At 45.9% G+C, this 26,107-nt stretch overlaps 1 protein-coding gene across 9 annotated transcripts in view; it reads left to right on the forward strand.

Moving 5' to 3' along the window:
• Positions 1-26,107, forward strand: part of RALGPS1 (Ral GEF with PH domain and SH3 binding motif 1) — a 268,245-nt gene that overhangs the window by 38,458 nt on the left and 203,680 nt on the right. For all 9 annotated transcript variants that reach the window (XM_042965073.1, XM_042965076.1, XM_042965077.1 and 6 more), the window contains 3 exons: positions 7,461-7,582; positions 10,940-11,047; positions 24,104-24,154. In XM_042965073.1, the coding sequence (XP_042821007.1) occupies positions 7,461-7,582; positions 10,940-11,047; positions 24,104-24,154 (281 nt within the window). The remainder of the gene's footprint in view (positions 1-7,460; positions 7,583-10,939; positions 11,048-24,103; positions 24,155-26,107) is intronic.

The following is a 26,107-nucleotide window of genomic DNA, read 5'->3' on the forward strand; positions in this document are numbered from 1 at the left end:
CTCTTGGTACCTCCATTTCCTCACCTGTGAGAAAAAGTTTGTTAATGCATGGAAATCCTTAGAGCCTGAAACGAAGTGATAGATAGTGGTGTGGGAGTCCCTTGAGGCCAAGGGCTGGTCTGATTCCTCTGCACAGAGCAGGGTTTGGGCAGTTTCACCAAGTTTGCTGAACTGATGAGGGAGTGACCAGGGCACAAGACACCGTGGCTGTGGCTGTAGCATCAGGGCCATCCGGGAAGACAAACTCTGTGGGGGTCCCTGCCTAGCTTATTGGCTGCTGTGTGTTAGGATGCACACGGGCTGGGGTCAGGTGAGGAGGGGGACCTGCCCCCTTGTGCTCCTGGCACACCAGCACCTCAGGGTGCTTTCACGCCCCAACCTGCCTCACTTGCTGAGGGCATCCTCCTTGCCCTCGGCCGCCCTTTCCTTGAAGCGCTCCCACTGGTCCTTCAAGACCCAGCTCGAGGGTGCTTGTCAGTGATGTCTTCTTTGACCCCCAGGGTGAACCTGTGATCTGTTACAGCATGTGTCCCCGTGAGCAGCTACTTTGGGGAGTTCTCCCCACTACGCTGCGGGGCCCTGGAGAGCAGAACTGGTCCTCCAGCGGGCTGGGTGGGTGACGAGTGAATGAATGAACAGCTGAGCAGCGTGTGTAGCTGTTACCCACTCGTGACAGCCCCAAGCTTAGAGATCATCCTTGGTTCCTCTCTTTTCTTCTCCCCTCCCGTGTGGTCCATCAGCAAGTCTTGTATCTTTCCCTCTGGAACCTACCCCGCCATGTCCATCCCCAACCCCTGTGGCTAGCAGTCTATGCCGTCATCCTCTCCTACCCCAGCTGGCTCCGAGGCTCCGGCTTTGTCTCTTTTCATTCAGTTCTATGCCGAGTAGCCAAAGTGATCTCACAAACAGTAAGATCAGATCCTGTCACTCCCCTGCTCACAGCCCTCTAGTACACCAGAGGGTTCCCACTGCACTCCGGATAAAACCCACACTCCCGCCGTGGCATCAAGGCCCTTCGTGCTCTGGCCCCAGCCTGTCTGTCCATTGCCTTCTGCCCACCCTGGTCCATCTGCCTCCATCACAAGCCTGCTAAGCTCATGTGCATCTCAGGGCCTTTGCACTTGCTGCACCCTCTGCAAAGAACACATGCTGGTTTTTATGGGCTGACTGCTTCCTGAGGTTTCAGTCAAATTTCACATCCTCAGAGCGTCTTTCCTTGACCACCTGGCAAATACCGTCCTCCACCATCTTTTAGTTTTGGGAGACACTTCTCAGTATCTGAAATTATCTCCTTTGTTTCCACGTGTGTATTTTCTTTCTTTTTAAATCTTTTTTTTGATGTGTATTTATTTTTGAGAGAGAGACAGAGCATGAGTGGGGGAAGGGCAGAGAGAGAGGGACACACAGAATCTGAAGCAGGCTCCGGGCTCTGAGCTGTCAGCACAGAGCCTGACACGGGGCTCAAACTCAAGAACCATGAGATCATGACCCGAGGGGAAGTCGGAAGCTTAACCGACTGAGCCACCCAGGCGCCCCGACCCATGTGTGTATTTTCTGACTTCTACACTGGAATATAAGTTCTCTGGGAGCAGGGCCTGCTGGTTTTGTGTCCCTTAGTGCCTGGAACAGGGGTCCTGAACCAGGCATCTGTGAATTCGGATGGGAAAAATATGACATCTTTATTTTCACCAACTTCTCACTGAAGTTTAGCATTTCTCTCAGTTACTAACACAGACAATGAGTCACAGTAATAGTAGCACTTGGGACTTTGTCACCAATAAAAATCACAGGTATTTTCATATCACATAATAATTATTGACCTCTTAGAATATCCATACTCATAACTACTTTTAAATTATGGTAGTTATTCAACCTCCCAACGTATCTTGTTATATCATGCAATAATAAAGAAATATATATATTCCCTTACATGGAGAAATATGTTATTGTATTATAAATTATTTTAAAATAGCTATAGTTTAATATAATTGTTTTCCTGGGTAATCCTATGTAGTTGGTTTCCTGTGTGATTTTATGCGTTTAAAAATACTTCTATGAAAAGGGACCCAGAGCCTTCACTAGGCTGCCAGAAGGGTCCAAGGCATAAACACAGTTAGAAGCCGTGGCTGGAACAATACCTACGTGAAGTAGGAGCTCGACGAATGAATGGTGCTTCTCTTTCCCCATTCAGATGAGACCCTTGTGTTTTCATGGTCGGGTTTGTGGTGGCGTGGCATGGATGTGGTGTTTCGGAAGTAGCCCTGATCAGGGTCTTTTGGAAAGCCCCTCTCACTACCTGACACTACGGAGCCGGGGTTGGGAGCCAGGCCCGCTGCTGTCCTTTTCTTTCAGACACAGCCTCTGCCTTCAGCCTTTTCGTGCTTCTGCTGCCTTCACACTCCGGCCGACTGTCCCTGCAACCGGGCAGATGCCACCCCCCTACAAGTGAGGGCAGAGTGTCTCAGTTTGGTTGACCAGCAGAGACTGGCATCTTAGCGTCCCGAGTTCCCAGGAGAATCAGGTGGCCACTCTGGTGCAGTCAGTCTGGCCTGGGAGGCACAGTCGCCGTCCTCAGGGCCCCTCCCAAGGGGTGGAGAAGCGGTTCTCCGGGAGGGGCCTAGGCCAGGCTGACTCCCTTGATGGGAGTCTGGTCCCCGATGAGGAGTTGGGGCCTGGCCAGGTCTCAGGGACTGAAAGTGGATGGGTGGGGGTGTCCCTGGGCCCTGGAAAGATGTTCTGTTCTGCTTGGTTCTGTTATTTCTTAGTATGTGAAATATCACTTGTCTGAGACATGCTGCCCACGAGTTAGGCTATTTTTGTCCATGGCGAGACTTGCAGGAGTCAGATCTGAAACAAGCGCTCTGTCTTTCTTTCCAGCCCAGGCTGCCCGTGGGGAGCGCAGGGCTAACACGCTGTGGCTGCCGTGCTCTGTGTCCAGGTGGGCCCGAGGGGCGTGCGGTAGGCAGGTCAGGCCTCCGGGAGGAGGAGCTGCACTCAGACACCTGGACTCAGCCTCCGCTGTCCGGTGGCCTGGCATCCACAGCTGGGAACCCCTTTCCCGCAGTGGAGGCCTGTGGTTTCACAGAGCGTGATGCCGTGCTTTCTTTAAGCTAATATTTTATTTGTTTATTTTAGGAAAAAAGAATAGGCATAAATGAACAGAAGTGTAGGATTAGATTAACACTCACAGTAACCAGTAACTGGGATTGAGTGCTTGGTCTGTGGCTAGCCCGGGCCGAGTGTTTCACATGCATTTTTCTCACAGGGTCCTCATGGGCTCTTGGAGGAGGCCCAGGCGCTGGTGTCGACGGACCAGGGTTTGAACACCCCAGTCCCACTGCTCAACTAGCAGTTGCATCACCTCTTGGTGCCTCAGTTTCCCAGAAGAGTCTCCCCTGCCTGGGGTTGTCGTGAAGACAAAATGAACTAAAAATGTAGCACTTAGCCCAGCTTCGCGCAGCTGCCGCTCCCTGCGTGTGCTGCTGTCGGTGTTGGACGGGGGCACCTGAGTGCGCCCCCCCCAGCGATGATGGAGAAACGGGCAGAGGTGGTAGCGTCCTTCGGACGGGATGCAGGGGGTGGGCGAATGAACTGTCATGGAAGAGGGCGTGAGAACCAAACGTGGCCTCTGTGTTGAAGGGCTATGTGACTTGAGGGTTTCTGGTGTCGGGTGAGTGGGGAGAGCCAAGGCCTCTGGTTTGGGCTCCATGTTGGGCCCCCCCGGGGCAGACCCGCAGAGTACCAGGCATACTGTGAAAGGACCGAAGCTCACATCAGCCCGGAACTGATGCAGGTTGGACCCACAACATCATCACACAGCATCAGGCTGGCTGTCTCCCATGCCCTCTTCCCCTCGTGACTCTGTCAGGCTTGGGTTGAGTCACTTCAGTATGGCCCGAGCTGATCTGAACAGAGGCCATCCAACAGGCTGGTTGCTTCTGGCATAGAGAGCCTGGCTGGGTTGGCCCCGACTCCCAGTCCGCATGAGTTGGTTTGTCCGGTCTGAGACAGCCCTGCAGCTTGAGTCAGTCTCATGCTGCCTCTTTGAGCTCTTGAGCCTTACTCTCAGCCTCAGTTTCTGGATTTCCCGCTTTGAAGTCTCTAGGTTCTCACGGGGTGTCTGTGGGAAGGTCTCATCTGCCTGACTCCTGGGAGGCCTTCCCTTTGCTCCAGACGCGGGTTCCCCTTCTCTCAGTCCTGTCTCTTCTGCACTGGAAATTCCTCAATGTCTTTTTGCTTATTAACAACCCTTCTCTCGGGGCACCTGTGTGCCTTAGTCGGTTAAGTGTCTGAATCTTGATCTTGTCTCCGGTTTGTGAATTCAAACCCCACTTGTCGGGCTCTGCCCTGTAAGCTTGAAATTCTCGTTCTCCCTCTCTCTTTTCCCCACCCTTGCTTGTGTACACACGCTGTCTGTCTCACTCTCTCAAAATAAATAAATAAACTTAAGAAAGTAACTCTTCTCTTGTCATGGGCTAACGTGGTTTGTTTTTGCTCTTTTCATATTTCTTTGATTATTTCAAAGGGACGTGGAAGGGAGCAGTTAAACATGTGAGTTCAGGGTGCCATCGTGAAACAGCGCTGGTGGCTGCTGCTTTCATTGTAGTGTAATTTACATACCGTAAAATTCACCCACTCCAAGTGTGTGATTCTGTGATTTTGAGTGAATTTACGGAGCTGCGTTTAACAGTCGTGATGATCCTGTTTTAGAACATTTCCGTCACCTCAGAAAGATCCCTGTGCCCGTCTGCAGTCAGTCCTGCCTCCACCCCAGCCCACCGCTGATGTGCTCCTGTCTCTATGAGTTTGCCTTGTTTTGGCATTTCATAAAAATGGCATCCTACAGTACAGTCTTTTGGGTCTGACCTCTTTGACTTAGCATAATGTTTCTGAGGTTTATTCATGTTACAGTTTGCATCAGTATTTCGTTTCTTTATTACTGAGTAGTAGTCCACGGTAGGGAAATATCTCATTGTTTATCCACTCACCACTGGAGGAGCAAGGAGCGTTTAGATTGTTTCCAACTTTTGGCTCTGGTGAATAATCCATGTACATGTCTTTGTGCGGACATATGCTTTCATTTTTTTAAAAGGTAGCTACCTAGGAGTAGAATTGCTGGTCATTTGATAAGCGTCTGTTCAACTTTTTAAGAAACTACCAAGCTGTTTTCCAAAGGAGTTGTACCTTTTACCTCCTACCAGCAAGGTTTAAAGGGCTCCATTTCTCCGCGTCCTTGCCAGCGCTTGGTTTTGTCTTTTTCATTATAGCCGTCCTGGTGGGTCTGAAGCGCTGTCTCATTGTGGTTTTGCTTCGCCTTTCCCCATGGCATTCCCCTCCTTTGACATCTGTATGCTTTCTTTTGCTAAAGGTCTCTTGGCATCTCTCACGCAGCTGCCTTCCAAACCTGCCCCAGCCACGGCTCGGGGTCCTGGGTGACCGCAAGCACGGCTCCTCCGAGGACAGAGGGATTGACAAATGGCGGTTCTCAGCCCGTCCCCTTTCCCTGCTGGTGAAAGAGGAGTTTGGCCTCTGCTGCTCAGTTTTTCCTCTGAGGAAAAACTTTGCCGACCTGTGCTTTCCCCCCCTTCTCTTTTGGTATAAAAATTATCAAGCATTCAGAAAAGTTGAGAGACTAGTGCAGTGAACGCCTGTCAATAGATGTCAGGCGTTAGCATTTTGCCATAGTTGCTTTATCTCTACTTCAGCGTATTTTGCAGACTGATCGGAAACTAAATTGCAAACTCGTTTTAGCCCTGAATTCTGCCACAGCGCATCGCCCGGACAGACTTTCTCCTACTTAATCTCCCCACTGATACTGTCACGCCCCAGAAAATTAATGGTAATTCGATATCATCTAAAATATCCGTATTCAGCTGTCCCTGGCTGACCCCCAAATGTCACTTATAGCTCAGACTGGTTCTTCTCAGCGTTTGGGGGAGGAAAGGCGGGAAGGCGGACGGCTCACAGGCTGTTGCTCAGGAGGAGATGGTTGGCGAGGAAGATGGCGGAGAGGTTGTGAGGGAGCGGCCATCGTGGCTTTGGAGATGGGGGCGGACGGAGCCTGCAGCACCCTTGGGCGCACGGACCTTGTCGGGCGTGCGACTCTGTTCTGTTCCGAAGCGCTGCTCTGTGATGAGCCCTGGGGCTGAGGCTCCAGCAGGTCACAGGCAGGGTCGAGATCTTTTCCACCCATCTCCAGACGATCTTCCCCAGTGAGCTTCAGGCGAGACCTTGCTCTCCAGGGTGGGTTTTCTCACGGGCACCGCAGACTCGGCATATATCCCAGATTAAATTCATCATCTTCTTCACAGATCTGCTGCACCACCTCTGTTCCTGCCCTCGATGGGGGACACGCCGTCCTCCTGGCACCTCAAGCCAGACACCGTTCACCCTCAGCTCATCTACCCCGATCGCCCTTCCCCATCAGTTTCTGTTGATTTTCTGTCTCTGTTGTCTCCCAGTCTGTCTCCTCTCTGACTCCACTGCAACAACCTCGCTTAGCTCAGGGGACCTTCATCTCTGGCCTGAATAAATGCAGTTGGCTGCCGGCTGGTACCTGACCTTCTCCCTTCCTTCCCTTCTTGCACCCTCCCTACTCTCCTGGTCACTTTCCTGCTAAAGAGCAGGTGGTGGCTGCAGCTCCGTGTCGTTGACTGATGTGATAAATGCCCTCCTAGAGGCATGTACGCGTTGGCACGAGAGCATCTGGTTCTGGTTCCAGTGGTCCAGGCTCGGTAACCGGAGGAAACGACATTTGAGCAGGGTCTTGAATGATGATGGGATGGTGGGGCTGCGTGACTAGAGGCCCCAAAGCATGAGTTACTTAACCTCTCTGTGCCTCAAACTCCTCACACCTAATGTGGGAGCGATAGCACCTACCTGAGGCGGTTGTGAGGGTTAGGTCATGTACGCAAAGTGCGCGGCATGGGGTGAGCGGTATGCGAATATTAGCTGTGATCACATTATTACTGATGAAACGGTCTTGTGCACAGGGAAGCACGGTAGGAGCGGTTTGTACTCTTTCCCTGCTTTCTTTGAAAACAAAGGTCACAAACTCTAGTGCCTGAGAGGGCCAGGCATGCACCCAAATGGTTGCACAGCCCAGGTGCCGTCCGGAAGGCACTTGCTCCAGTGCGGGGGCAGCTGTCGCTCAGCTCCGCTGATGCTCATCAAGTAGCAACGTGGGCCCAGTACTGCCAGGTAGTTTCATTTTCAAGAAAGGCTGGAAATCCATAATTCCATGTGAAGCTTTCTAATTAAATGTTGTTGATGAATTTTAAAAATACTAAAACCTGTACAAGCCCAAGAAACGATGTCTGTGGGTCATACTTAGCCTGTAGGCTGCTGGCTTATAAGCTTTGTTTATGAAGGTCTCCCCCGGGGTCTAGCACAGCTCCCCCTCCAGGGTGGGTTGAAGTTGGGTTTGAAGCTGGTTTTTATGAGCCCCTTTTTCCTTGTAGGACTTCTCCAGACAGGTTATGTCACCGACGGAGGCTGCCCTGAAGCTCCCTGTGGCCCGGAGACTATGTACAAGAGGAATGGTCTGATGGCTAGTGTGTTGGTCACCTCCGCCACTCCACAGGTACAGGGGCTGTGAGAACTGGGGCATTTGGGGGGCAGGGGGAATCCTTTCAGCTGACCTAGTCCCCAGCTAAGTTGTGGGCAGCAGGGCAGCAGGGCTCCGTGAATACCACCATTTTTAGCGCTCCCGTGGCCCCTGGCCACACCAGGCGTGAGATGTGGGAGGCGGTCAGCCCTGAGGATCAGTGTGTTTTCTGTGGTGCTTCTCTTCAAAGATAAACTGTCACCTGCCCGGTCCGGTCATAGCAAGTGCCACATTCCATTTTGGTGGCACGATGGGATCAGATCTTTCCCAAGAAAAGCTGCTGCCGATTATAAATAAGTCACACATTCCAGAATGAAGTCAGACAGAAGTGCTTCCAACTGGCCCAGTGTTCTCATTTGCCTTATTCAGTAGGAAATGGCTGCAAGGACTGGTGGTCTGAGAGTGGCCTGGGCGGAGGCTCCTGCCCTGGGGGTTTGGGAGCTTGTTTTCCAAGTGCGTGACGGGAGAGAGGCGTGCTAGGAGGAGCGGGTGTCAGGCCCAGGGATGCCACCTTGCCGAACGTGTAACGCGTGGCTCCTGTGACAAGCTGGCAAGGGAACACTCAGCGTGGTGAGCTTGTAAGTCCCTCACGGTTGAGCTGGGCTTTTGAAACGATCCTGTGTGATCAGCTAGAACTTCACAGGAACCAATTCGTAGCTTAGAAACCTTTAAAACAGTCTTTATTTTGATCTCTGCCTCTGAAAACACACTTGTGAGTACCTTTTCAAATTCCCTGATGGTGCCGGTATAGATTTGAATAAAGTCCCTGCATTGTCATCAGCACCAGCACTGATGTATTTGGAGCAGCACTGGGTTAAGTAAGGCCCCCTGTGTGAGTGTGTGTGTCTGGGGCAGATGTAACGGGGTGTTACAGGGAAGTTACAACACCTGAGGTCCCAGGAGTGGACTGTGTTCGGTAACTGGAGGAATCAGACTTCTGTTTGCATTCACAGTTTACGTTCCATCTCGAGTAGAGTTTCTTTCTTTTCTGATCTCTGTGTGTATGTGCATATATATACACCTACATATACCCTTGTACGTATATACTACGTGTAGGTACGTCCATATGTATATGTGCACGTGTGTGTATACGTGTATCTGGAACATGGCAAGTACTCCATAGTTAGTGAGTGAAAGAACACATGTTACTCAATTGGTTTTGGTGACTGAATGACCCCACACACATACACCCCATAATTCAGCGTGTATGCCACACCAGGCCCTTGCCTTGCATGTTCCACAGGCATTATCACACTAATCCTCACATTCACCCTCACCCCCAGTTTCTAGATGGGGAAACCAAGGCAGGAGGGGAGGACTACACTGGCTCCAATCACACAGCTGGTCAGCAGTGGGTGGGGATTCGGAGCCAGGCTTCCGTGACTCAAGCCAGTGCTCTTAACCACAATGACACTACACTGAGGAAAATCACTTAGCCTGCTTTCTGGAAGGTGGTTGAGGAAGTGCAGAGTGATTTACCGGTAATCACCTGCTCAGGCAGGGTCTGTGCCTAAGACTGAGGGGCGGGACAGACTGCCAATTCCAGAGGCACTTGGGATTAGTGTTTGTTACTTTTCAGAAGTTAAGCACAGATTCTCTTCAGGGGAGAATGTCCCATCAATTCGTGGAACTTTTTGTTTTAGTTAAATTTTTATTTTAATCTTTGTTCATATTTTTGAGAGAGAGAGAGAGAGAGAGAGAGAGAGACAGAGAGAGAGAGAGAGACAGAGTGTGAACAGGGGAGGAACAGAGAGAGAGGGAGACACAGAATCCAAAGCAGGCTGCAGGCTCTGAGCTGTCAGCACAGAGCCCGACAGGGGGCTTGAACCCACGACTGTGAGATCAGGACCCGAGCTGAAGTCAGACGCTCAACCGACTGAGCCACCCAGGCACCCCATTCATGGCACTTTTAAAGTAGCCATGTCCACCCCACCCACGCCCCTTGAATCGGCGTCTCCGGGGGAGGGGGATTCTGCCAGCTGCTTTGTAAGCTTCATTTTATATAACCCGTCCCACAGTCCTGGGGAGTAGGTCCAGCAGCTCTGTTTTACAGAGACGGGGAGGTCAGGCAGCGGCTAGTGCGGGGCTGGCATCCCAACCAGGCCTGACGTGAGAGCTCTTAACCCTACGATGTGCTACTTCAGGTCACCTCAGGCTTCTGGGTACTGTAACCTCGTTTGTAGAACGTTCAGATGACACAGGCCTGTTGGAACCTACAGGTTAGAGTTTCTGCGCTTCCTTTTAACCTCACATTTTCAGTTGTTGACTGGTGGTTTCCCTCACTGGCCTAAAAACACTCCAGTTTCCAGTAAGATTGCAAGGTTTTTCCAGATATAGCCATTTTGGAAAGAGTGAAATAAAGAAGAATTAATAAAAGCATGTTCTCTAAATCCCGGTCCAAGATATTGAGGTTAATGGAAACCACAAAGTCCCTCTTCATGGGTTGAGACGAATAAAACCATTTACGAATGGGCACAGTTTTTGGGTGGTAAGCTTGATTGGTTCCCCAAAGTAGAATTTGATGAAATTAAATAAAATCTAAGAGAAGGTATGTTCAACATTCTGGGATCCCCGCAGTGTTGGGTTTCATGAAACTGGCCACATTTGGGGAGTTTTAACTTGCTCTTTTATGGGAGACACTTTCTCTACATGCAGGGCCCAGGGTGTTCTTAACGAGGGGCTCTACCAAATAGAACTTTCGGGCCTGTCTCCAAAGCCAGTTGGTTACGTCTCACCTCATCAGCTAGCAGGCTTTGAATTCCAAGTGTCCCCTACATGAAATAAGCCTCGAGGGCCAGTTTAATACTTTGTGTAAGAATTTCCTGCAGTGACTTCAAGAAAAAAACAAAGGTGAAACCAGGTGATGTTTGAAAGACGTCATAGAACAGACGATTGCCTCAGGCCTCCTGAGGTGTGAAGGCCTGCTTCTCTCTGAAGGAAGAGTGGGCTGAATCTTTTTACCCCACCAGCTACACAGCGGGCTGGAGGCAGTCTGGGGTAGTGATTGAGGGGGGATGTGTCTGGTCTCACATAGATGCAAAACTAGATTCATCTCCTGGCTCTTCAGTTTCCTAGCTGCGATACCTTGGGGAGGTGGCATGGCCTCTGCTTCCTAATCTGCAAAATGGGAATAAAAATAGTGTGTGCTCAAAGAGTTCTCAAGAGATTTAAACAAGAGTATTTGTATGGACCAGGGCCAAGCAGCGAGCAGTAGCAGCTTTTGTCCCTGCATGGTTCTGTCACTCTCGTGTCCTCGGTTCTGGGTGTGGGGGCCAGTGATTCTGGGGTCAGCCCGACTGCTCAGGTGGTACCCTCTCTCCCTGTCCTCCACAGGGCAGCAGCAGCTCAGACTCTCTGGAGGGCCAGGGCTGCGACTATGCCAGCAAGAGCTACGATGCCGTTGTCTTCGATGTCTTGAAAGTGAGTCCCGAGGAGTTTGCTGTAAGTAATACGACAGCTGTGGGTGTGTGGACACCAAAACAGTGTGATGGGGGTGGGGGGCAGCGAAAAGTTTCTCCGGTTGGAAACAAGCCAAATGCCCCATAATAGGGACCATGGGATAGAATATTCTTTTTGAAATGCCAAGCAGCATTAAAAAGGATGCCATCAATCTAGAAATTAACCACCTTGGAAGTCATGCGCAGTATATATGGAAAGTAAGTGAAAGGAGCAAGTTATGGCACAATTAATAGAGAACGGTGCCGTTTTTAAAAAGCATGTACAGCACACACACGATTTATATTTGTGTAGGAAGAGGTCTAGATCTGATGTTTACATAGTCCTAAATATCTGGATATAAATAGCCAAACGTTATTTACTGTAGTTTCTGGTTGTAGGGTTCTGGTTAATTGGAATTTAGTTTATCTTCTTTTTCTTTATTTGTAAATTGTACATTTTTACAGTGACTGTTTTCTACAATGGTAGAAAATAATATTTTGTAATAATAAAGTTTTTAAAAATTGTTTCTTCTCCAACAAGTGTGTCTGTGCTGCTCTGAGGGGCAGAGTTGGCTCCTTGTTTCGCCAGGACTTGGTTTCTTCCTTTTGTACTTTGAGGGTGAACAGTATATTGTCCCTGGGGTGACCTTGGGCCTCACTGCAGGTACTGTCCCAGGGCAACCCTGGAAGCGTCTCCCGCCACGCCCACTCCTCCCTGTCCCCCTTGCCGGACCAGGCTTTGTGCCCTCCAGGGTGCTGTGGGAGCGCACTGGGCCGCATCTCCTCATTCTGCCATTGTCGGCCTCCGCGTTTATTTTGTGCCTTGCTGAGCCTGGCACGTGCGTCACCTCCTTCAGCGTAGCCAAGGGATCATATAAAAACCTGTGTAAAACTCTAGCAGCTGCCTTGTAGGAGAATGAGACCCTGTGTTCCTCAGGAGGCCTCCAGTGCCCCCTGGGGTCTGGCCAAGCCTCCTCTCCTGCCCCCATCTCTGCTCCCCAGCTAGACCTCTGCTCCTTCTTTCTAACCCAGACTCACCTGGCATCTCCCTGCTGCAGGGCCCTGCACGTCCTTTCCTTCCCTCCTACTGGCTCTTCTCTACCTGTCTCTGTCTCTGTCCTTGGACTGAAGTGGCCTCTCTCCATCCCTCTCTTTTCCCTTACCCTGCTCCAGCTTCTTCAATTTCTCATTACTACCCAACATTTCACACCATAGAATAACAGTTGTGCTCTGTCTCCTCCACCAGAATAGAAACTCTTTAAGGACAGGAACTTATTGTGACTTGTTCATTGCTCTTTCCAAGGTGCCCAGAAGAGTGCCTAGCTCATAGTAGGTAGTCAGTGAATACATGTTGACTGAAAGAATTCAGTCTTCAGAGTAACCCAATGAAACAGAATTATTAGCTCCTGATTTTCTTTCTTTTTTTTTTTTTTAATGTTTTAAAAAATTTTATTTTATTTTATTTTTTTATTTTTGAGACAGAGAGAGACAGAGCCTGAGCAGGGGAGGGCCAGAGAGAGAGAGGGAGACACAGAATTTGAAGCAGGCTCCAGGCTTTGAGCTGTCAGCACAGAGCCCAATGCGGGGCTCGAACTCACAGACTGAGATCATGACCTGAGCTGAAGTCGAATGCTTAACCGACTGAGCCACCCAGGCGCCCCATTTTTCTTTCTTTTTTTTTTTTTTTTAATGTTTATTTATTTATTTAGAGAGAGAGAGGGAGGGAGAGAGAAAGCATGAGCAGGGGGAGGGGCAGAGAGAATGGAGACCGAATCCCAAGCAGGCTTCGTGATGTCAGCATGGAGCCTGATGTGGGGCTCGATTCCATGGACCGTGAAATCATGACCTGTTAGCTCCTGATTTCCTAATGAAGAAATGAAGGATCTAAGAAATGATTTTTTTTTTTTTTTTTTTTTTTTTTTTTTTGCCTGGATCACATAGCCAGGTGTGGGCAGAGCCAGGTCTAAAACCTTCATCTGCTGACTATTCAGCTAATGCTGGACCGTGATAATAAGGGCAACTCCTATTTTTGAATACGTACCATGTCTAGGTTGTAACACTAAGTGTTTTACGTGTATTATCTAATCGACTTCTCACATCAGCCTTATACATTAGGTGTATTTGTTATTCCCAGTATACTGATGAGGAAGTCAGTTCTTAAAGAGAAAAGTCACCTCTTCACACAGACGGTAAGTGTCACTGTCTATCTGGGATTTAAAACTAGGACTGGCATTCTTGACCAGCACTATCCAACAGAAATATAATCTGAACCACGCGTGCAATTTTATTTAATTTATTTATATATATGTTTAAAACACTTTAATTCCAGTATAGTTAGCATACAGTGTTATATTAGTTTCAGGTGTACAATATAGTGATCCAACAGTTCAATGTATTACTCAGTACTCCTCATGATAAGTGTCCTTCCCCTACTTCACCCATCCCCCCCTCCCCACCCCCCCAGCAAACCGTCTGTTTGTTCTCTATAGTTGAGTCTGTTTTTGCTTTGTCTTTTTTTTCCCCTTTATTCATTTGTTTTGTTTCTTAAATTCCACATATGAATGAAATCTCTGACTCACTTACTTTGTTTAGCATTATACTCTTCAGATCCATCCATATTGTTTCAAATGGCAAGGTTTTATTCTTTTTTTATGGCTGAATAGTATTCTTTTGTGTATTTATACCATGTGTTCTCTATCCATTCATCTGTTGATGGACAGTTGGGCTGTTTCTTTAATTTTGGCTATTGTAAATAATGCTTCAATAAACACAGGGGTGCACATATCCTTTGAACTTAGTTTTCTCATATTCTTTTTTTTTTTTTTAATGTTTATTTTTTGAGAGCGAGAGAGTGGGGGGAGGAGCAGAGAGAGGGAGAGAGAAGATCCGAAGCAGGCTGTTCACTGACAGCTCGATGCAGGGCTCAAACTCATAAACTGAGAGCATGACCTGAGCTGAAGTCAGACGCTTAACCAATTGAGCCGCCCAGGTGCCCCAGTGTTTTCATATTCTTTGGGTAAATACTCAGTTGTGTGGTTACTGGATCATAGGGTAGTTCTATTTTTAATTTTTTGAGGAACCTCTGTACTGTTTTCTACAGTGGCTGCAACAGTTTGCATTCCCACCAACAGAGCACAAGGGGTCCTTTTTCTCCGTATCCTTGCCAACATTTGTCGTTTTCTCATGTTTTTGATTTTAGCCATTCTGACTGGTATGAGGTGATACCTCATTGTGGTTTTGATTTGCATTTTCCTGATGATGAGTGATGTTGAACATCTTTTCATATGTCTGTTGGCCATCTGGATGTCTTCTTTGGAGAAGTGCCTGTTCATGTCTCCTGCCCATTTCTTAATTGGATTATTTGGGTTTTTGGTGTTGAGTTGTATAAGTTCTTTATATGTTTTGGATACTAAACCTTTATTGGATATATCATTTGCAAATATCTTTCCCCCATTCGATATGTTGTCTTTTAGTTTTATTGATTGTTTTCTTTGCTGTGCAGAAGGATTTTATTTTGTTGGAGTCCCAAAAGTTTATTCTTGCTTTTGTTTTCCTTGCCTCACAAGACATGCCTAGAAAAATGTTGTTATGGCTGATGTCAGATAAATTATTGCCTGTGCTCTCTTCTAGGGTTTTTATGGTTTCAGTTCTCACATTCAGGACTTTAATCCATTTTGAGTTTATTTTTATGTATGTATGGTGTAAGAAAGTTGTCCAGTTTCATTCTTTTGCATATGGCTGTCCAGTTTTCCCAACATTATTTGTTGAAGGGACCCTAATTTTTTTTTTAATGTTTATTTATTTTTGAGGGAGAGTGAGGCAGGGCTCAAAATCACAAACCATGAGATCATGACCGAAGCCGAAGTGGTATGCTTAACAGACTGAGCCACCTAGGCTCCATGACTGCCTTTTTCCTACTGCATGTTCTTGCCTCTTTTGTCAAAGATTAATTGAGCATATAATTATGGGTTTATTTCTGTGCTTTCTATTGTGTTCTATTGATCTGTGTATCTGTTTTTGTACCAGTACCACACGGTTTTGATCATTACAGCTTTGTAGTATAACTTGAAATCTGGAATTGTGATACCTCCACCTTTGTTTTCCTGTTTTAAGATTGCCTTGGCTATTTGGGAGTTTTTTTGTGGTTTCATAGAAATTTTAGGATTGCTTGTTCTAGTTCTATAAAAAATGCTGTTTGTATTTTGATAGGGATTGCATTAACTCTGTAGATTGCTCTGGGTAGTATGGACGTTTTAACAATACTTGTTCTTCCAATTCATGGGCTAGTGTTGTCTTTAATTTCTTTCATTGGTGTTTTATAGTTTTTAGTGTACAGGTCTTTTACCTCCTTGGTTAAGTTTGTTCATGGGTATTTTACCATTTTTTGGTGCAATTGTAAATGGGATTGTTTCTTAATTTCTTTTTGCTGATTTATTATTTGTGTATAGAAATGCAATGGATTTTTGTACATTGATTTTGTATCCTGCAACCTTACTGAATTCATTTCTCAATTTTAGTAGTTTCTTGGTGGAGATTTTAGGGTTTTCTATATCACATATGCAATTTTAAATTTGCTTGTAGCCACATTAAAGAAAGGAGTTGAAATTATATTTTTATTTTTAATGTTTATTATTATTTTTAAAGTTTATTTATTTTGAGAGAGAACATGAACAGGGGAGGGGCAGAGAGAGAGAGAGAGAGAGAGAGAGAGAATCCCAAGCAGGCTCTGCACTGCCAGTGCAGAGCCTACACGGGGCTTGAACCTACAAACCGTGAGATCATGACCTGGGCTGAAATCAAGAGTCAAACACTTAACTGACTGAGCCACCTCGGTGCCCCTGAGATTACTTTAAAAATATATTTTACTTTACTTGGTATATCTAAAATAGTATCATTTCAACATGTAAGCAACATGAAATTATTGAGAGAAGTGAAATTAGATTACCATCAATATTTTTGACCCAAACACTTTTTGCCAAAAGAAAGCAAAATAATGTAATCAAGTAAGTCAAGGAAAAAAAATGTGAGCCAAAGATTTTATATCCAGTAACACTGACTTTCAGGTATTAAGGGCACGGACTATTATGAACATGCAAGAAGATTATTCTTCAGAGAATGTTATTCCTGTGAACCCTTTCTGAGGAATTTACCAGAGAACAAGCTTCAGGCCATGAAAATGATTAGAAAAACATCACTATAAAGACTTATGGAGAGCAGTGAACACTCAGTTACTGTAGAGTTAAGACCGAATGACTAAGGGAAGGAGAAGGTATGGTGTGTAATGGCCGTGTTGCCCATGTAATAGATGCAGTGTGACTCTTACAGTGTAAACTGTCAAAAATGTGGGAGGATGGAGAGAACATATACAAAACTTTCATAACTTTTCTCAGTAATTACACTGATGGTGGTAGCATTAATATTGTTATTCTAAGACTGTTGTGTGAATAAAGTAGGATAAAGGAAATGAATAATTATGGGATAATGCAATCCTGAATACCCTGTGTCCTTGAGACCAGGATTTTCAATATGGAAGAAAGGAGATAAGAGATGTAATACAGAAGAAGGTAAGTAAGTTAGGGGGAGAAAAGTATCCTGAATTTGAATTGGAAATATCAGTATGAATTCCGGACTGTGGTCGTGAAATACCATTTACCACTGAAAGAGACCGGGGCTTCCCAGAGAATTGCTTGATTCTAGGTCTAGGACAGGAAATGTTCAAGATGAGCCTGTACATCTTTCCAATACCAGTGAGGAAGCTATCGAGGACCAAGAGGGTCATGTCAAAAGGACTCAGGAGCCACCTAGAGGAAGAAGCTGCCATTGTCCAGTGATGGGATCCTTTGAGCTTCAAAAGAATAATATTTGGAATTGATTGAAACCCATCAAACAATGGGTCATCACTGGATGACAATAGGGAACAAATTTATTACCTTAAAACCTAAGAAATAGAAAGAAAGAATCCAGTATTTGTCTTACCTTTCATTTTTGAACTTTTGAACTGTACTGGGTAACCAAATAGTGGGTAAGGATAATTTCAGTTAATAAGTGGAAAAGGAATGATAGAATTGGAATACAGTATCATCATTTTATAACCCGAGTGAGTTAATAGATCTAAGCATTGAGCATCAATAGCTACTGACACAAAAGGAGAGACATTATGTGCTTCCTGATGGAACAGCACAGCACCACCTCCATTCCTGCCAAAGGGATCAAACCTGTGTCTGCTCAAGTCTCCGGGTGCAGCTGACAATTTGCAGGAAATGCCAAGGACAGAGGAACATGTTGACCTGAACTCTGAATGTGGGGAACTGTGTAGATCAAATGGCCTGGATTCTCCAGCAGATACATTGTGAGGACAACAAGAGATGGAGAGAATACTTGTAGATTAAAAGAAACTTGCAAACACACATCAACCTTTTATTTTATTTATATTATTTTTGTTTATTTTTTTATGTAATCTCTACCCTCAGCGTGGGGCTTGAACTCACAACTCCGAGATCAAGAGTCACGTGCTCTACCAACTGAGCCAGTCAGGTGCCGCACGTTAAACTTTCAAGAGTGGGCAAGGAGTGCCTGGGTGGCTCAGTCAGTTAAGCATCCAACTTCGCCTCAGGTCATGATCTCACGGTTTGTGAGTTCGAGCCCCACATTGGGCTCTGTGCTGTCAGCATAGAGCCCACTTTGGACTATCTATCTATCCCCCTCTCTCTGTGCCCCTCCCCTGCTTGCGCTTTCTCTCTCTCAAAAACAAATAAACATTAAAAAAAGAAACGGGCAAGATGCCACCGTGATGCCCTGGTGCACACACTTGGGTGATCAAATCGTAAAGAAACTTGAGGAAAGTCAGGACCTCTGTTTCTCATGGCCGGAGGGAGGCCTTGTGATTGGGATGAGGCACAGGGAAAAACTCTGGGGTGACTTTTCTGAATTGTAGTAAACTATATGCAACATAAAATTTATCACTGTAACCGTGTCTAAGTGTACAGGTGAGTAGTGTTAAGTGCATTCACATTGTCGTGCACCTGATCTCCAGAGCTGTTTCATCCTGCACACCCGAAACGCCATACCCATTAAACAACCCTCCATCCCCCCTACCCTCAACCACCGAGACAGTATTTTTTGTGTATCTGGCTTTTGCCACTTAGCATCACGTCCTCAAGGTTTGTCCATATTGTGACATATGTCAGCATTTCCTTGCTTTTTCAGGCTGAGTAATACTCCCTAGTGTGTGTATATACCCCATTTTCGGGGTCCGTTCGTGTGTTGATTGAGGTAGCTATTTCTTGACTGAGGTGGTAATTACAAGGTATTCATCTTATAATAAGTCATCAAACCGTGTAATTGCTTGATGTGGTTTATGTGAATGTGTGTTATTTTGTAATAAAAAGTTCTCGGCAGGGGTGCTCGACAGCTAGATTTCCATCCTCCTCCTCAGCAGGCTGAAAGAGTAAAGAGCAAAGCTGGAACTTTGTCATCAATAGTTCATGGACATCCTTCTAGGTCAATATGTATAGATTTAATTCTCTATTTTTTTAAAAAAAATTAATGTTTATTTATTTTTGAGAGAGAGAGAAGCAGAGTGCAAGTGGGAGAGGGGCAGAGAGAGAGGGAGACACAGAATCAGAAGCAGGCTCCAGGTTCTGAGCTGTCGGCACCGAGCCTGATGCAGGGCTCGAACTTGTGAACTGCAAGACCATGACCTGAGCTGAATTCGGAGGCTTAAGTGACTGAGCCACCCACGTACCCCTAATTCTCTATTTTTAATAGCTGCATGAAACTCCAGAGTCTGAATGTACCATAATTTTTTTTCTCCCAACAAGTCCCTTTTTGTGGCCTTTTTTGTTTCTAGCACTTGTCTTTCTGTAGGTATACGGATTGCTGTGTCAGCCATATGCTCATTTCACTTTTTAGGAGATAGTATCTAACTGCAATGCCTGATCTTGGATTGTGAAAAAATTGCTGTAAAAACCATTGGGATATTTTAGCAAATTTTGAATGTGGACTGTATGTAATATTAGATAATACTGTTGTAGCAATGATAAGTTTCCTGAGTGTAATAATTTTATCATTATGTAAGAGCATGGTCTTGTTCTTGGGAAAGAACATGTTGAAGGATTTAGGGGTGAAGAGTCATGATATCTGCATTTTATTCTCGAGTGGTTCAGGAGAAAATGGTGTATATATAATTATATACATGGAGAACAAGCAAATGAGGCAAGATGTTAATAATTAGTGAAGCCAGGTGAAAGGTTATAGAGTTCATCATACTATTCTTGCAACTTTTTTTTTAGAAGTTTGACTTTTCAGAAAAAGCAAGAGTTCAAGAACTTTTGTAATGGGTTGCTGCCAGATTGCTTTTCAAAAAGAACAGAGCAGTCTGTAAAGTCCTGTCGCTCCTGGTGGCACTGATGGACAACAAATGGCATCTTCCTGTTTAATTTGCATTTCCTTGACTGTCATTCTAAATTTGCCCCACACATGTTTCTGTGGCTCTAGGAGTACAAGTAGGAATGTATCTGTGGAGCTGATTGCCCTTTTGTTCTGTGAGCCTTCCCGGTCATGAGCTGGTGGAGTGATCTAAATGCAAATTTAAAGGTATCTTCTGTTACAAAATGTGCCACTCATTTGCCAACAACTTCTTTTGTTTGTTTATTTGGGGGTTGAGAGAGCCTTTATACTAAGGTTGTGGCTGGGAAGAGGGGATTTAGTCACCAGTGTCAGAGGGGGAAACACTACATTCAGCATATGTAGAAAACAGTTGGGTTTTTTTTGTTTTTTGGTTTTTTTGTGGTTTTGTGTGTGTGTGTGTGTGTGTGTGTGTGTTTTGCTTTCCTTTTTAGCTAAGTAGCTTTCATTTATCCACCCAGTAACCCTCTTTCTTTAGGGCCATATTGTGAAGTACTCCAGTAGGTCTCTCCATTCTGAAGGAGTCACCTCAACAGAAATGTTTTGTAATATGTGGAGATTGGCCATTTCCCTAAAAAGCCTGGGTTTTTAGGGAGTCCTTGACTAGGGTGAAGGAGGGGGTTGGAGGAGTTAGGATTAAGGAAGGCATGGGCTCCTGGGTGGCTCAGTAGGTTGAGTGTCTGACTTCGGCTCAGGTCATGATCTCGCAGTTTGTGGGTTTGAACCCTGATAGCTCAGAGCCTGGAGCCTGCTTTGGTTCCTGTGTCGCTTCCCCTCCCCCCGCCCCACCTCTGCTGGTGTTCTGTTACCCTCTCTCAAAAAAAAAAAAAAAAAAAAAAAAAGGATTAAGAAAGGCATTGCCAGGTGGCTAGCTTCATTGGACATCTGTTGAAGGCTTTATTTCCAAAGATAAGGAGAAGCCGTGGAGAGACTTGTTCATGAGTGTGCACCTCCGTCCAGGCATGTGTGCCCCACTGTGGAGGCTGTGCTGCATTCATTCATTTGTCCATTCATTCATTCACTGTGCTTATGTTTCCCAGTCCGTTCCCGTGCAATCTAATATTAGCTTCAGGTGCACAGTGTAGTGATTCAACACTTCCATACCATGCCTGCTCCTCACGACAAGTGCTGCTTGTGGACCCGAGGTCCCTATTGCCGGGCGTTTTTACAGAGGCCGCATCACATCCCCGGAAATGCTCCTTCTCTCCACGAAGCCCGGGCCTCTCCCCTGAGGGAGGGGCAAGGTCTTCTGAGGCTGAGGGCCACTGTGAAGGGGGACGGGACTGGCCGCCCTCAAGCCTCCATCCCTACCCACACCCTCCCTTTCTGGTAAAACTGCCTGTGTTGGAGCCCCCACGCTTCCTGGGAAGGACGGCTGGTCAGCACCCTTTCCGTGCGTGTACGGCTTTGTTCTAAAATGACACATTTGTAATCTGAAGATTTTACCTGTGTATTGACATATTCTTGTTCTGGACTCGGCTTCTTTTTTGGTCAGAATTGTGAGGATAAAAATGCACGAGAGACTTCGGAAAACCCTCAGATTGTGTGTTTGGGACCAGCCAGTCTGTTTTAAGTTTGGTGACCTCTGTTGTTGTTTGTTTTGAATAAAAAACCTGAATACACTTTCTGACGTAGTGTCTGAGCAGGGATCACAATATTTGGAACTTCCAAAACCGTGTGAGACGTAAAGCTACTATTTGCATAAATCATTTAGAAATTAGGTAGCAAGCCCTAGAAGTGATGGCAGGATGGAGAGGAAGTTTTCTTATTTTCTCATTAGTGGACTTTTGGTTCTCTTCCTAAATGACATAGCAACCATCCTGCTGGTTCTCCCGGGTAGGGAGTTAACTTGAGCCACAGGACGGATTTCCAAGGCCCTCTGAGCTTTCAGCATGAATCTCCTGTTTCCATAAGGCCGTCCTGTTCCCCAAGATGACAGAATTAATCCAAATGTGAGGGGACTTGGCTAGCAGTCTCCACAGGTCTGGCAGGAGGATCGCCAGTCTGTTTGCACTGCCCGGGACATAGCTCTGGGCCAGACATGCAGACCTTTAGGCCTCCAGGCCTCAGTCGTCCCTTGACACCTGGGTTACAAGGGCCAGACCCACCTTGTGTGGACGTCTAGTGCCCCCTTACTGCTGGTGGGTAGACCCAGAGGTGGAAGGACTCGATTCCCAAGTGCTTCTTCATTCCCAGCGCCTTTGCTGTCCCTCTCCTGAGCTTCCGTTAGTGGCAGCACTAGCCCCTTTGAGGGGACAGAGAGGCTCTCCACGGAGGCCACCTGCTGACTTCCCTCTCCCGCTCAGCCCTGAGGATGGTACGCTTTGGCCTGCATCCTGTGCTTCTCAGGAACCCAGTGCTTTTGGACCACCTTTAAATTATGCCGAGAGGCAACCACAGTTCTGCACCTTAGCCCCGGATTGTGGTTACACCTGACATACTGCGTTGTTGTCATTTTTCTCATGTATTTTGGACATGAGGCTTTTTTTCATGACAGTATTTGTTGACTCAATGTAACAGCCTCCTTTAAGTGTTCTCTAGAGCAACTTTGATACATGAATATTCAAATGCATCACTAGTCCCTTATTTCTTAGCTCATGTATTGGTCAGGAGCCATAAGTTCACATCCAGTACATGAGCCCATCTGTGTGACTTCGCATACATACGATATGGAAGTATAAATGTACGAACACACATGTGGGTACAGTTTACCCTTGAACACACAGGTTTGAACTGTGTGCATCCACTTATATAAAGATGTTTTTAAATAAATACAGTACTGTAAATGTATTTTCTCTTCCTTATGATTTTCTTAATAACATTTGCTTTTCTCTAGCTTACCTTACTGTAAGAATACAGCATATAATTCATACAATGTGTTAATCAGCCGTTGATGTTATCAGTAAGGCTTCTGGTCAATAGTAGGCTGTCAGTAGTTAACTTTTGGAGAGTCAAAAGTTATATGCAGATTTTCAACTGTGGAAGGTTGGCATCCGTAACCCCTGTGTTGTTCATGGGTCTGTGGTATATATAATCTTTGTGAAAATTCAAAATAGGTGCAGAATGCCTGGCACCTGACAGACGTTCTCAGTCTCTGTGTATGTGTTTCTCTCTCTACACCATACACAGATGCGCTCTCTCTATTTGCATGTATATATGTATGTGTATACACATGTGCATATCTGTATCTAGAGAGAGCACCTGTCATATGCCAGACATTCTGCACTTCTTGTCTTACATATTCCCAAGGATCCTATAAGATAGGGATTATTGTCATCATTTCCTAGATGTGGCGCCTGAGATTGGGAGAGAGGTTAAATCATGCGTCAAAGAGAATATTGCCGTCAAGCAGTGTTACCCAGACATACACCCAAGTCCTGCTGGTTCCAGAGCCCAAGTTCCTTCCCCTGCATCACGTCCTCCTCTTTGACCTGTGTGCCAGGGGCAGGGTATCTTCTTGCATTAGGAGGCAGCCAAATGCCCTTGGCTCTCCTTCCCTGGCCTGTCACAGAGGTGTCTGTTAACTGACATCTGGCATCCCAGGTGACATGTGGAGATGGGCAGGTCATGTGAAGTCAGCTCAGTCTCTGTCTTGGCCTGGAAAGATCAGCAAGGATGCTTTCTCTTATTGCTGCCCGATGAGCAGCTAACGATGGGACCAGCCTTTTATTATTTTATATTATTTTATTTTATTTTATTTTTAATTTAATTTAATTTTATTTTATTTTATTTCATTTTATTTTTAAGTTTATTTATCTATTTTGAGAGAGAGAGAGAGAGAGAGAGAGAAAATCCCAAGCAGGCTCCACACTATCAGCATAGAGCCTGACGTGGGGCTCTAACCCCTGAACCAAGAGATCATGACCAGACCTGAAATCCAGAGTCAGACGCTCTACTCACTGAACCACCCATGCGCCCCTAGAACAGCCTTTTAATTATATGTGTTTTCTGTATCTACAACATTAATGCTTCTCAAGCTAGCTGTGGTAAAGGGCCATTTTTTTTCATCGCCTATCTGTTGAGGACTGATACTTTAAAAAAATACAATAAAAATGTGGCAATTTGCTATAAAAGTTCCCAAATGCTTGCTCTCAAATTCTGAAGTTCTCTCGTTGTGGGCTGGTGGAATGAATAGTTTGCGGTCCAGCATGGTCCTCGCGTCTTGAGTAGCACTCTACTGTATAATTTAGAGGAGGCTGAGACTTCAGAAGAAATGTACAATTTCTATAAGCCACAGTTTTTTAAAAAAAATTTAAATTTAGAGTAATAGATAGTGTCTCTTTAGCATTCTAATTTTTAATATTGTGTCTACAACTTTTTTAAATGCCAAAAGTAATTCATGCTTGAAGCAACAACTCACAAAGTACAAAAATATCCAAACTGAAAATGTTCCCCTTCATCTCAGTTCCACCCTCCAAATGACTATTATCAATTCTTAAATTGGGAGTTTGTCTCGCATTAAAGAAAGAAGGATGTGGGGACAAGATTTACGAAGGGGGAAGGATAGGAGAGGCATTTTAGAAATTTTTTATTCTGTTCTTTCTTAATTTGTGTCTCATGGGAGAATGTGTTCTTACCCTGTATAGATTTAAAGTAACATGACAGCTGTCTTTGGTTTACGGTTTATTCTAATACTGATTCTCTTTTGTTACAGAGCCAGATCACGTTAATGGACATACCTGTGTTTAAAGCCATCCAGCCGGAGGTCTGTACTCTGTCCTTTAAATTGCTCTAAACACTGTAGCTGGGAAGAGGGGAGTTAGTCAGGTTTCTTTCTTGAAGTCTCTATAAATGCATTACTGACTTAAGCCCCTGTTAGAGAGAGCATCCAGGAGCTTCTCATTCTTGATGGTGCTCGTTCTGTGAGCCAGCTGTTTGAATTCTGTGGAGAATTTCACTGAGTTGGGCCCACTCGGGTGAGGCTGGGGGCACTCGGTGCCCACGGCCTCCATGACCGAGCCAGGCCTTCCCACACTGATTCCTTTTCCCCTCCCTCCTCCTGTGAGGGAACGTTTTTTCTAGAGAGCTTTCTTTTTGTTGATCCCAAATTCTGGTGGTTGCCTTGTTTCTGATTTCAAAACCAGTTGCCACAGCAAAACACGTACATATGTACATTAAAAGCATATGTACATTTTTAGAAACAGCGTATCCAATAAAGAGAAAAAAGTTGGTCTTGGTCTTTAAAAATATCCTGGAAGTGTTTAGTAGTTGATAACAAGGCTTTATAGTTGTTTTAGTCAGCGATCTTTTTTTGTTGGCAAGTGATAGGCATCCATTTCAAAGTAGCTGAATAGGCAGAAAAGGAGTTTAATACGAGGACAAAAGGGCACTTGGTGGAATCCACAGGCATGGAGTTCAGGCAGCTAGAGTGCCAACCAAGACTCAAGCCATCTCTGCCTCTTGCCTCTGCTGTTTCCTCTTTTTTGCTCTCCTGCCTTCTTTCCTGTCTGCTCACGTGGTCCAAGCTGGCCTCCCCGAAGGGCTCACATTTATGTGATCCTCCTTTAATCCACCTTCCAGACTGAGATGAGTAGCTCTCAACCCAGCCCGGCTGAGCCACATATCTAGTGCTGGTTCATAATCTACGCCAGGGGTATGTGACCGAACAGGCAGGCACAGCTGAGGGGACCCAGCCTGGTGAATGGGGTGCACATTTTAGAGAAGAGGGGTGTAGATGGGGAGATAGGTCAGAAAGTGTCTGCTGCAACCATGGTGTGAATTCCAGAACTATCTTGACATACAACCCTTCTTCTTATAGTATGGTAGCTGTTAAGTCTTCGAGAAAAGCAGCATATTTTAATACGAAGCCAGACAAAGGATTTAGGCCTTCTGAGAGCTGGCATCTGACCTACTGCAAATTAGGAGGAAACTAGTGCCACTAGCTGCTCTCATTATCTATGTGAGGGCGTGGCAATGATTTGAATGTGTGTGTGTGTGTGTGTGTGTGTGTGTGCGCGCACGCATGCACGTGCACCTGTGTGTGTGCGTGGGCACTATGTTTATCAGGTTTGGGGAGCAGAACTATGTTTGCTTGTTTGAATTGGCTGACTTCCAATCTTTTACTGTTTTCTTCTAACATGGAATTATCCCCATTCTTTTTAAATAAAAAAAAAAAAACACAACAAAAAACGAGTCTACCTTTTGGAGACTTCTGGAGGAGTATTTGTATGATGGTTGCCTTAGTTCTCAGCTTGAAGCTGTCTGTGATCATGTTGTCTGCTTGGCTTTGATCTGGAGCAGTTTAAACATTACAGTCTTTATTCTTTGTCCTGAGCATCTGGGAGAGGAGCCCAGCTTGCCGTGAGCCCTGAATCCTGAACCTACCTGTGCCCAGGGCTGGGGCGGCTGCTCAGGCTTGATTGTTGGAGGGAAAATGGTGGGAAGTTCTTTAGAGGCACAATTAGGGGCAGACCAAGACTTTCCCCCGGGGCACTGAGGTTTGGAAGGTGCCTCGTCCAAGACCTATCTTGATTCACATTGTGATAAGACATAAAGGTGGTGATGTTTAGCTTTCAAGATTGTAGCTTGGAGCGGTGGTTGTCTACCATGGCTGCACGTCAGAATCACGTGGGCAGCCTCTGAAACATGGGGTGCCCAGATTCCACTCTCGGCCATTGGATCTGGATCTCTGGGTCAGAGCCTGGAGCCCAGTCAGCCC

The sequence above is a fragment of the Panthera tigris genome, chromosome D4, assembly GCF_018350195.1.
Source record: "Panthera tigris isolate Pti1 chromosome D4, P.tigris_Pti1_mat1.1, whole genome shotgun sequence".
Classification (NCBI taxonomy): Eukaryota; Metazoa; Chordata; class Mammalia; order Carnivora; family Felidae; genus Panthera; species Panthera tigris.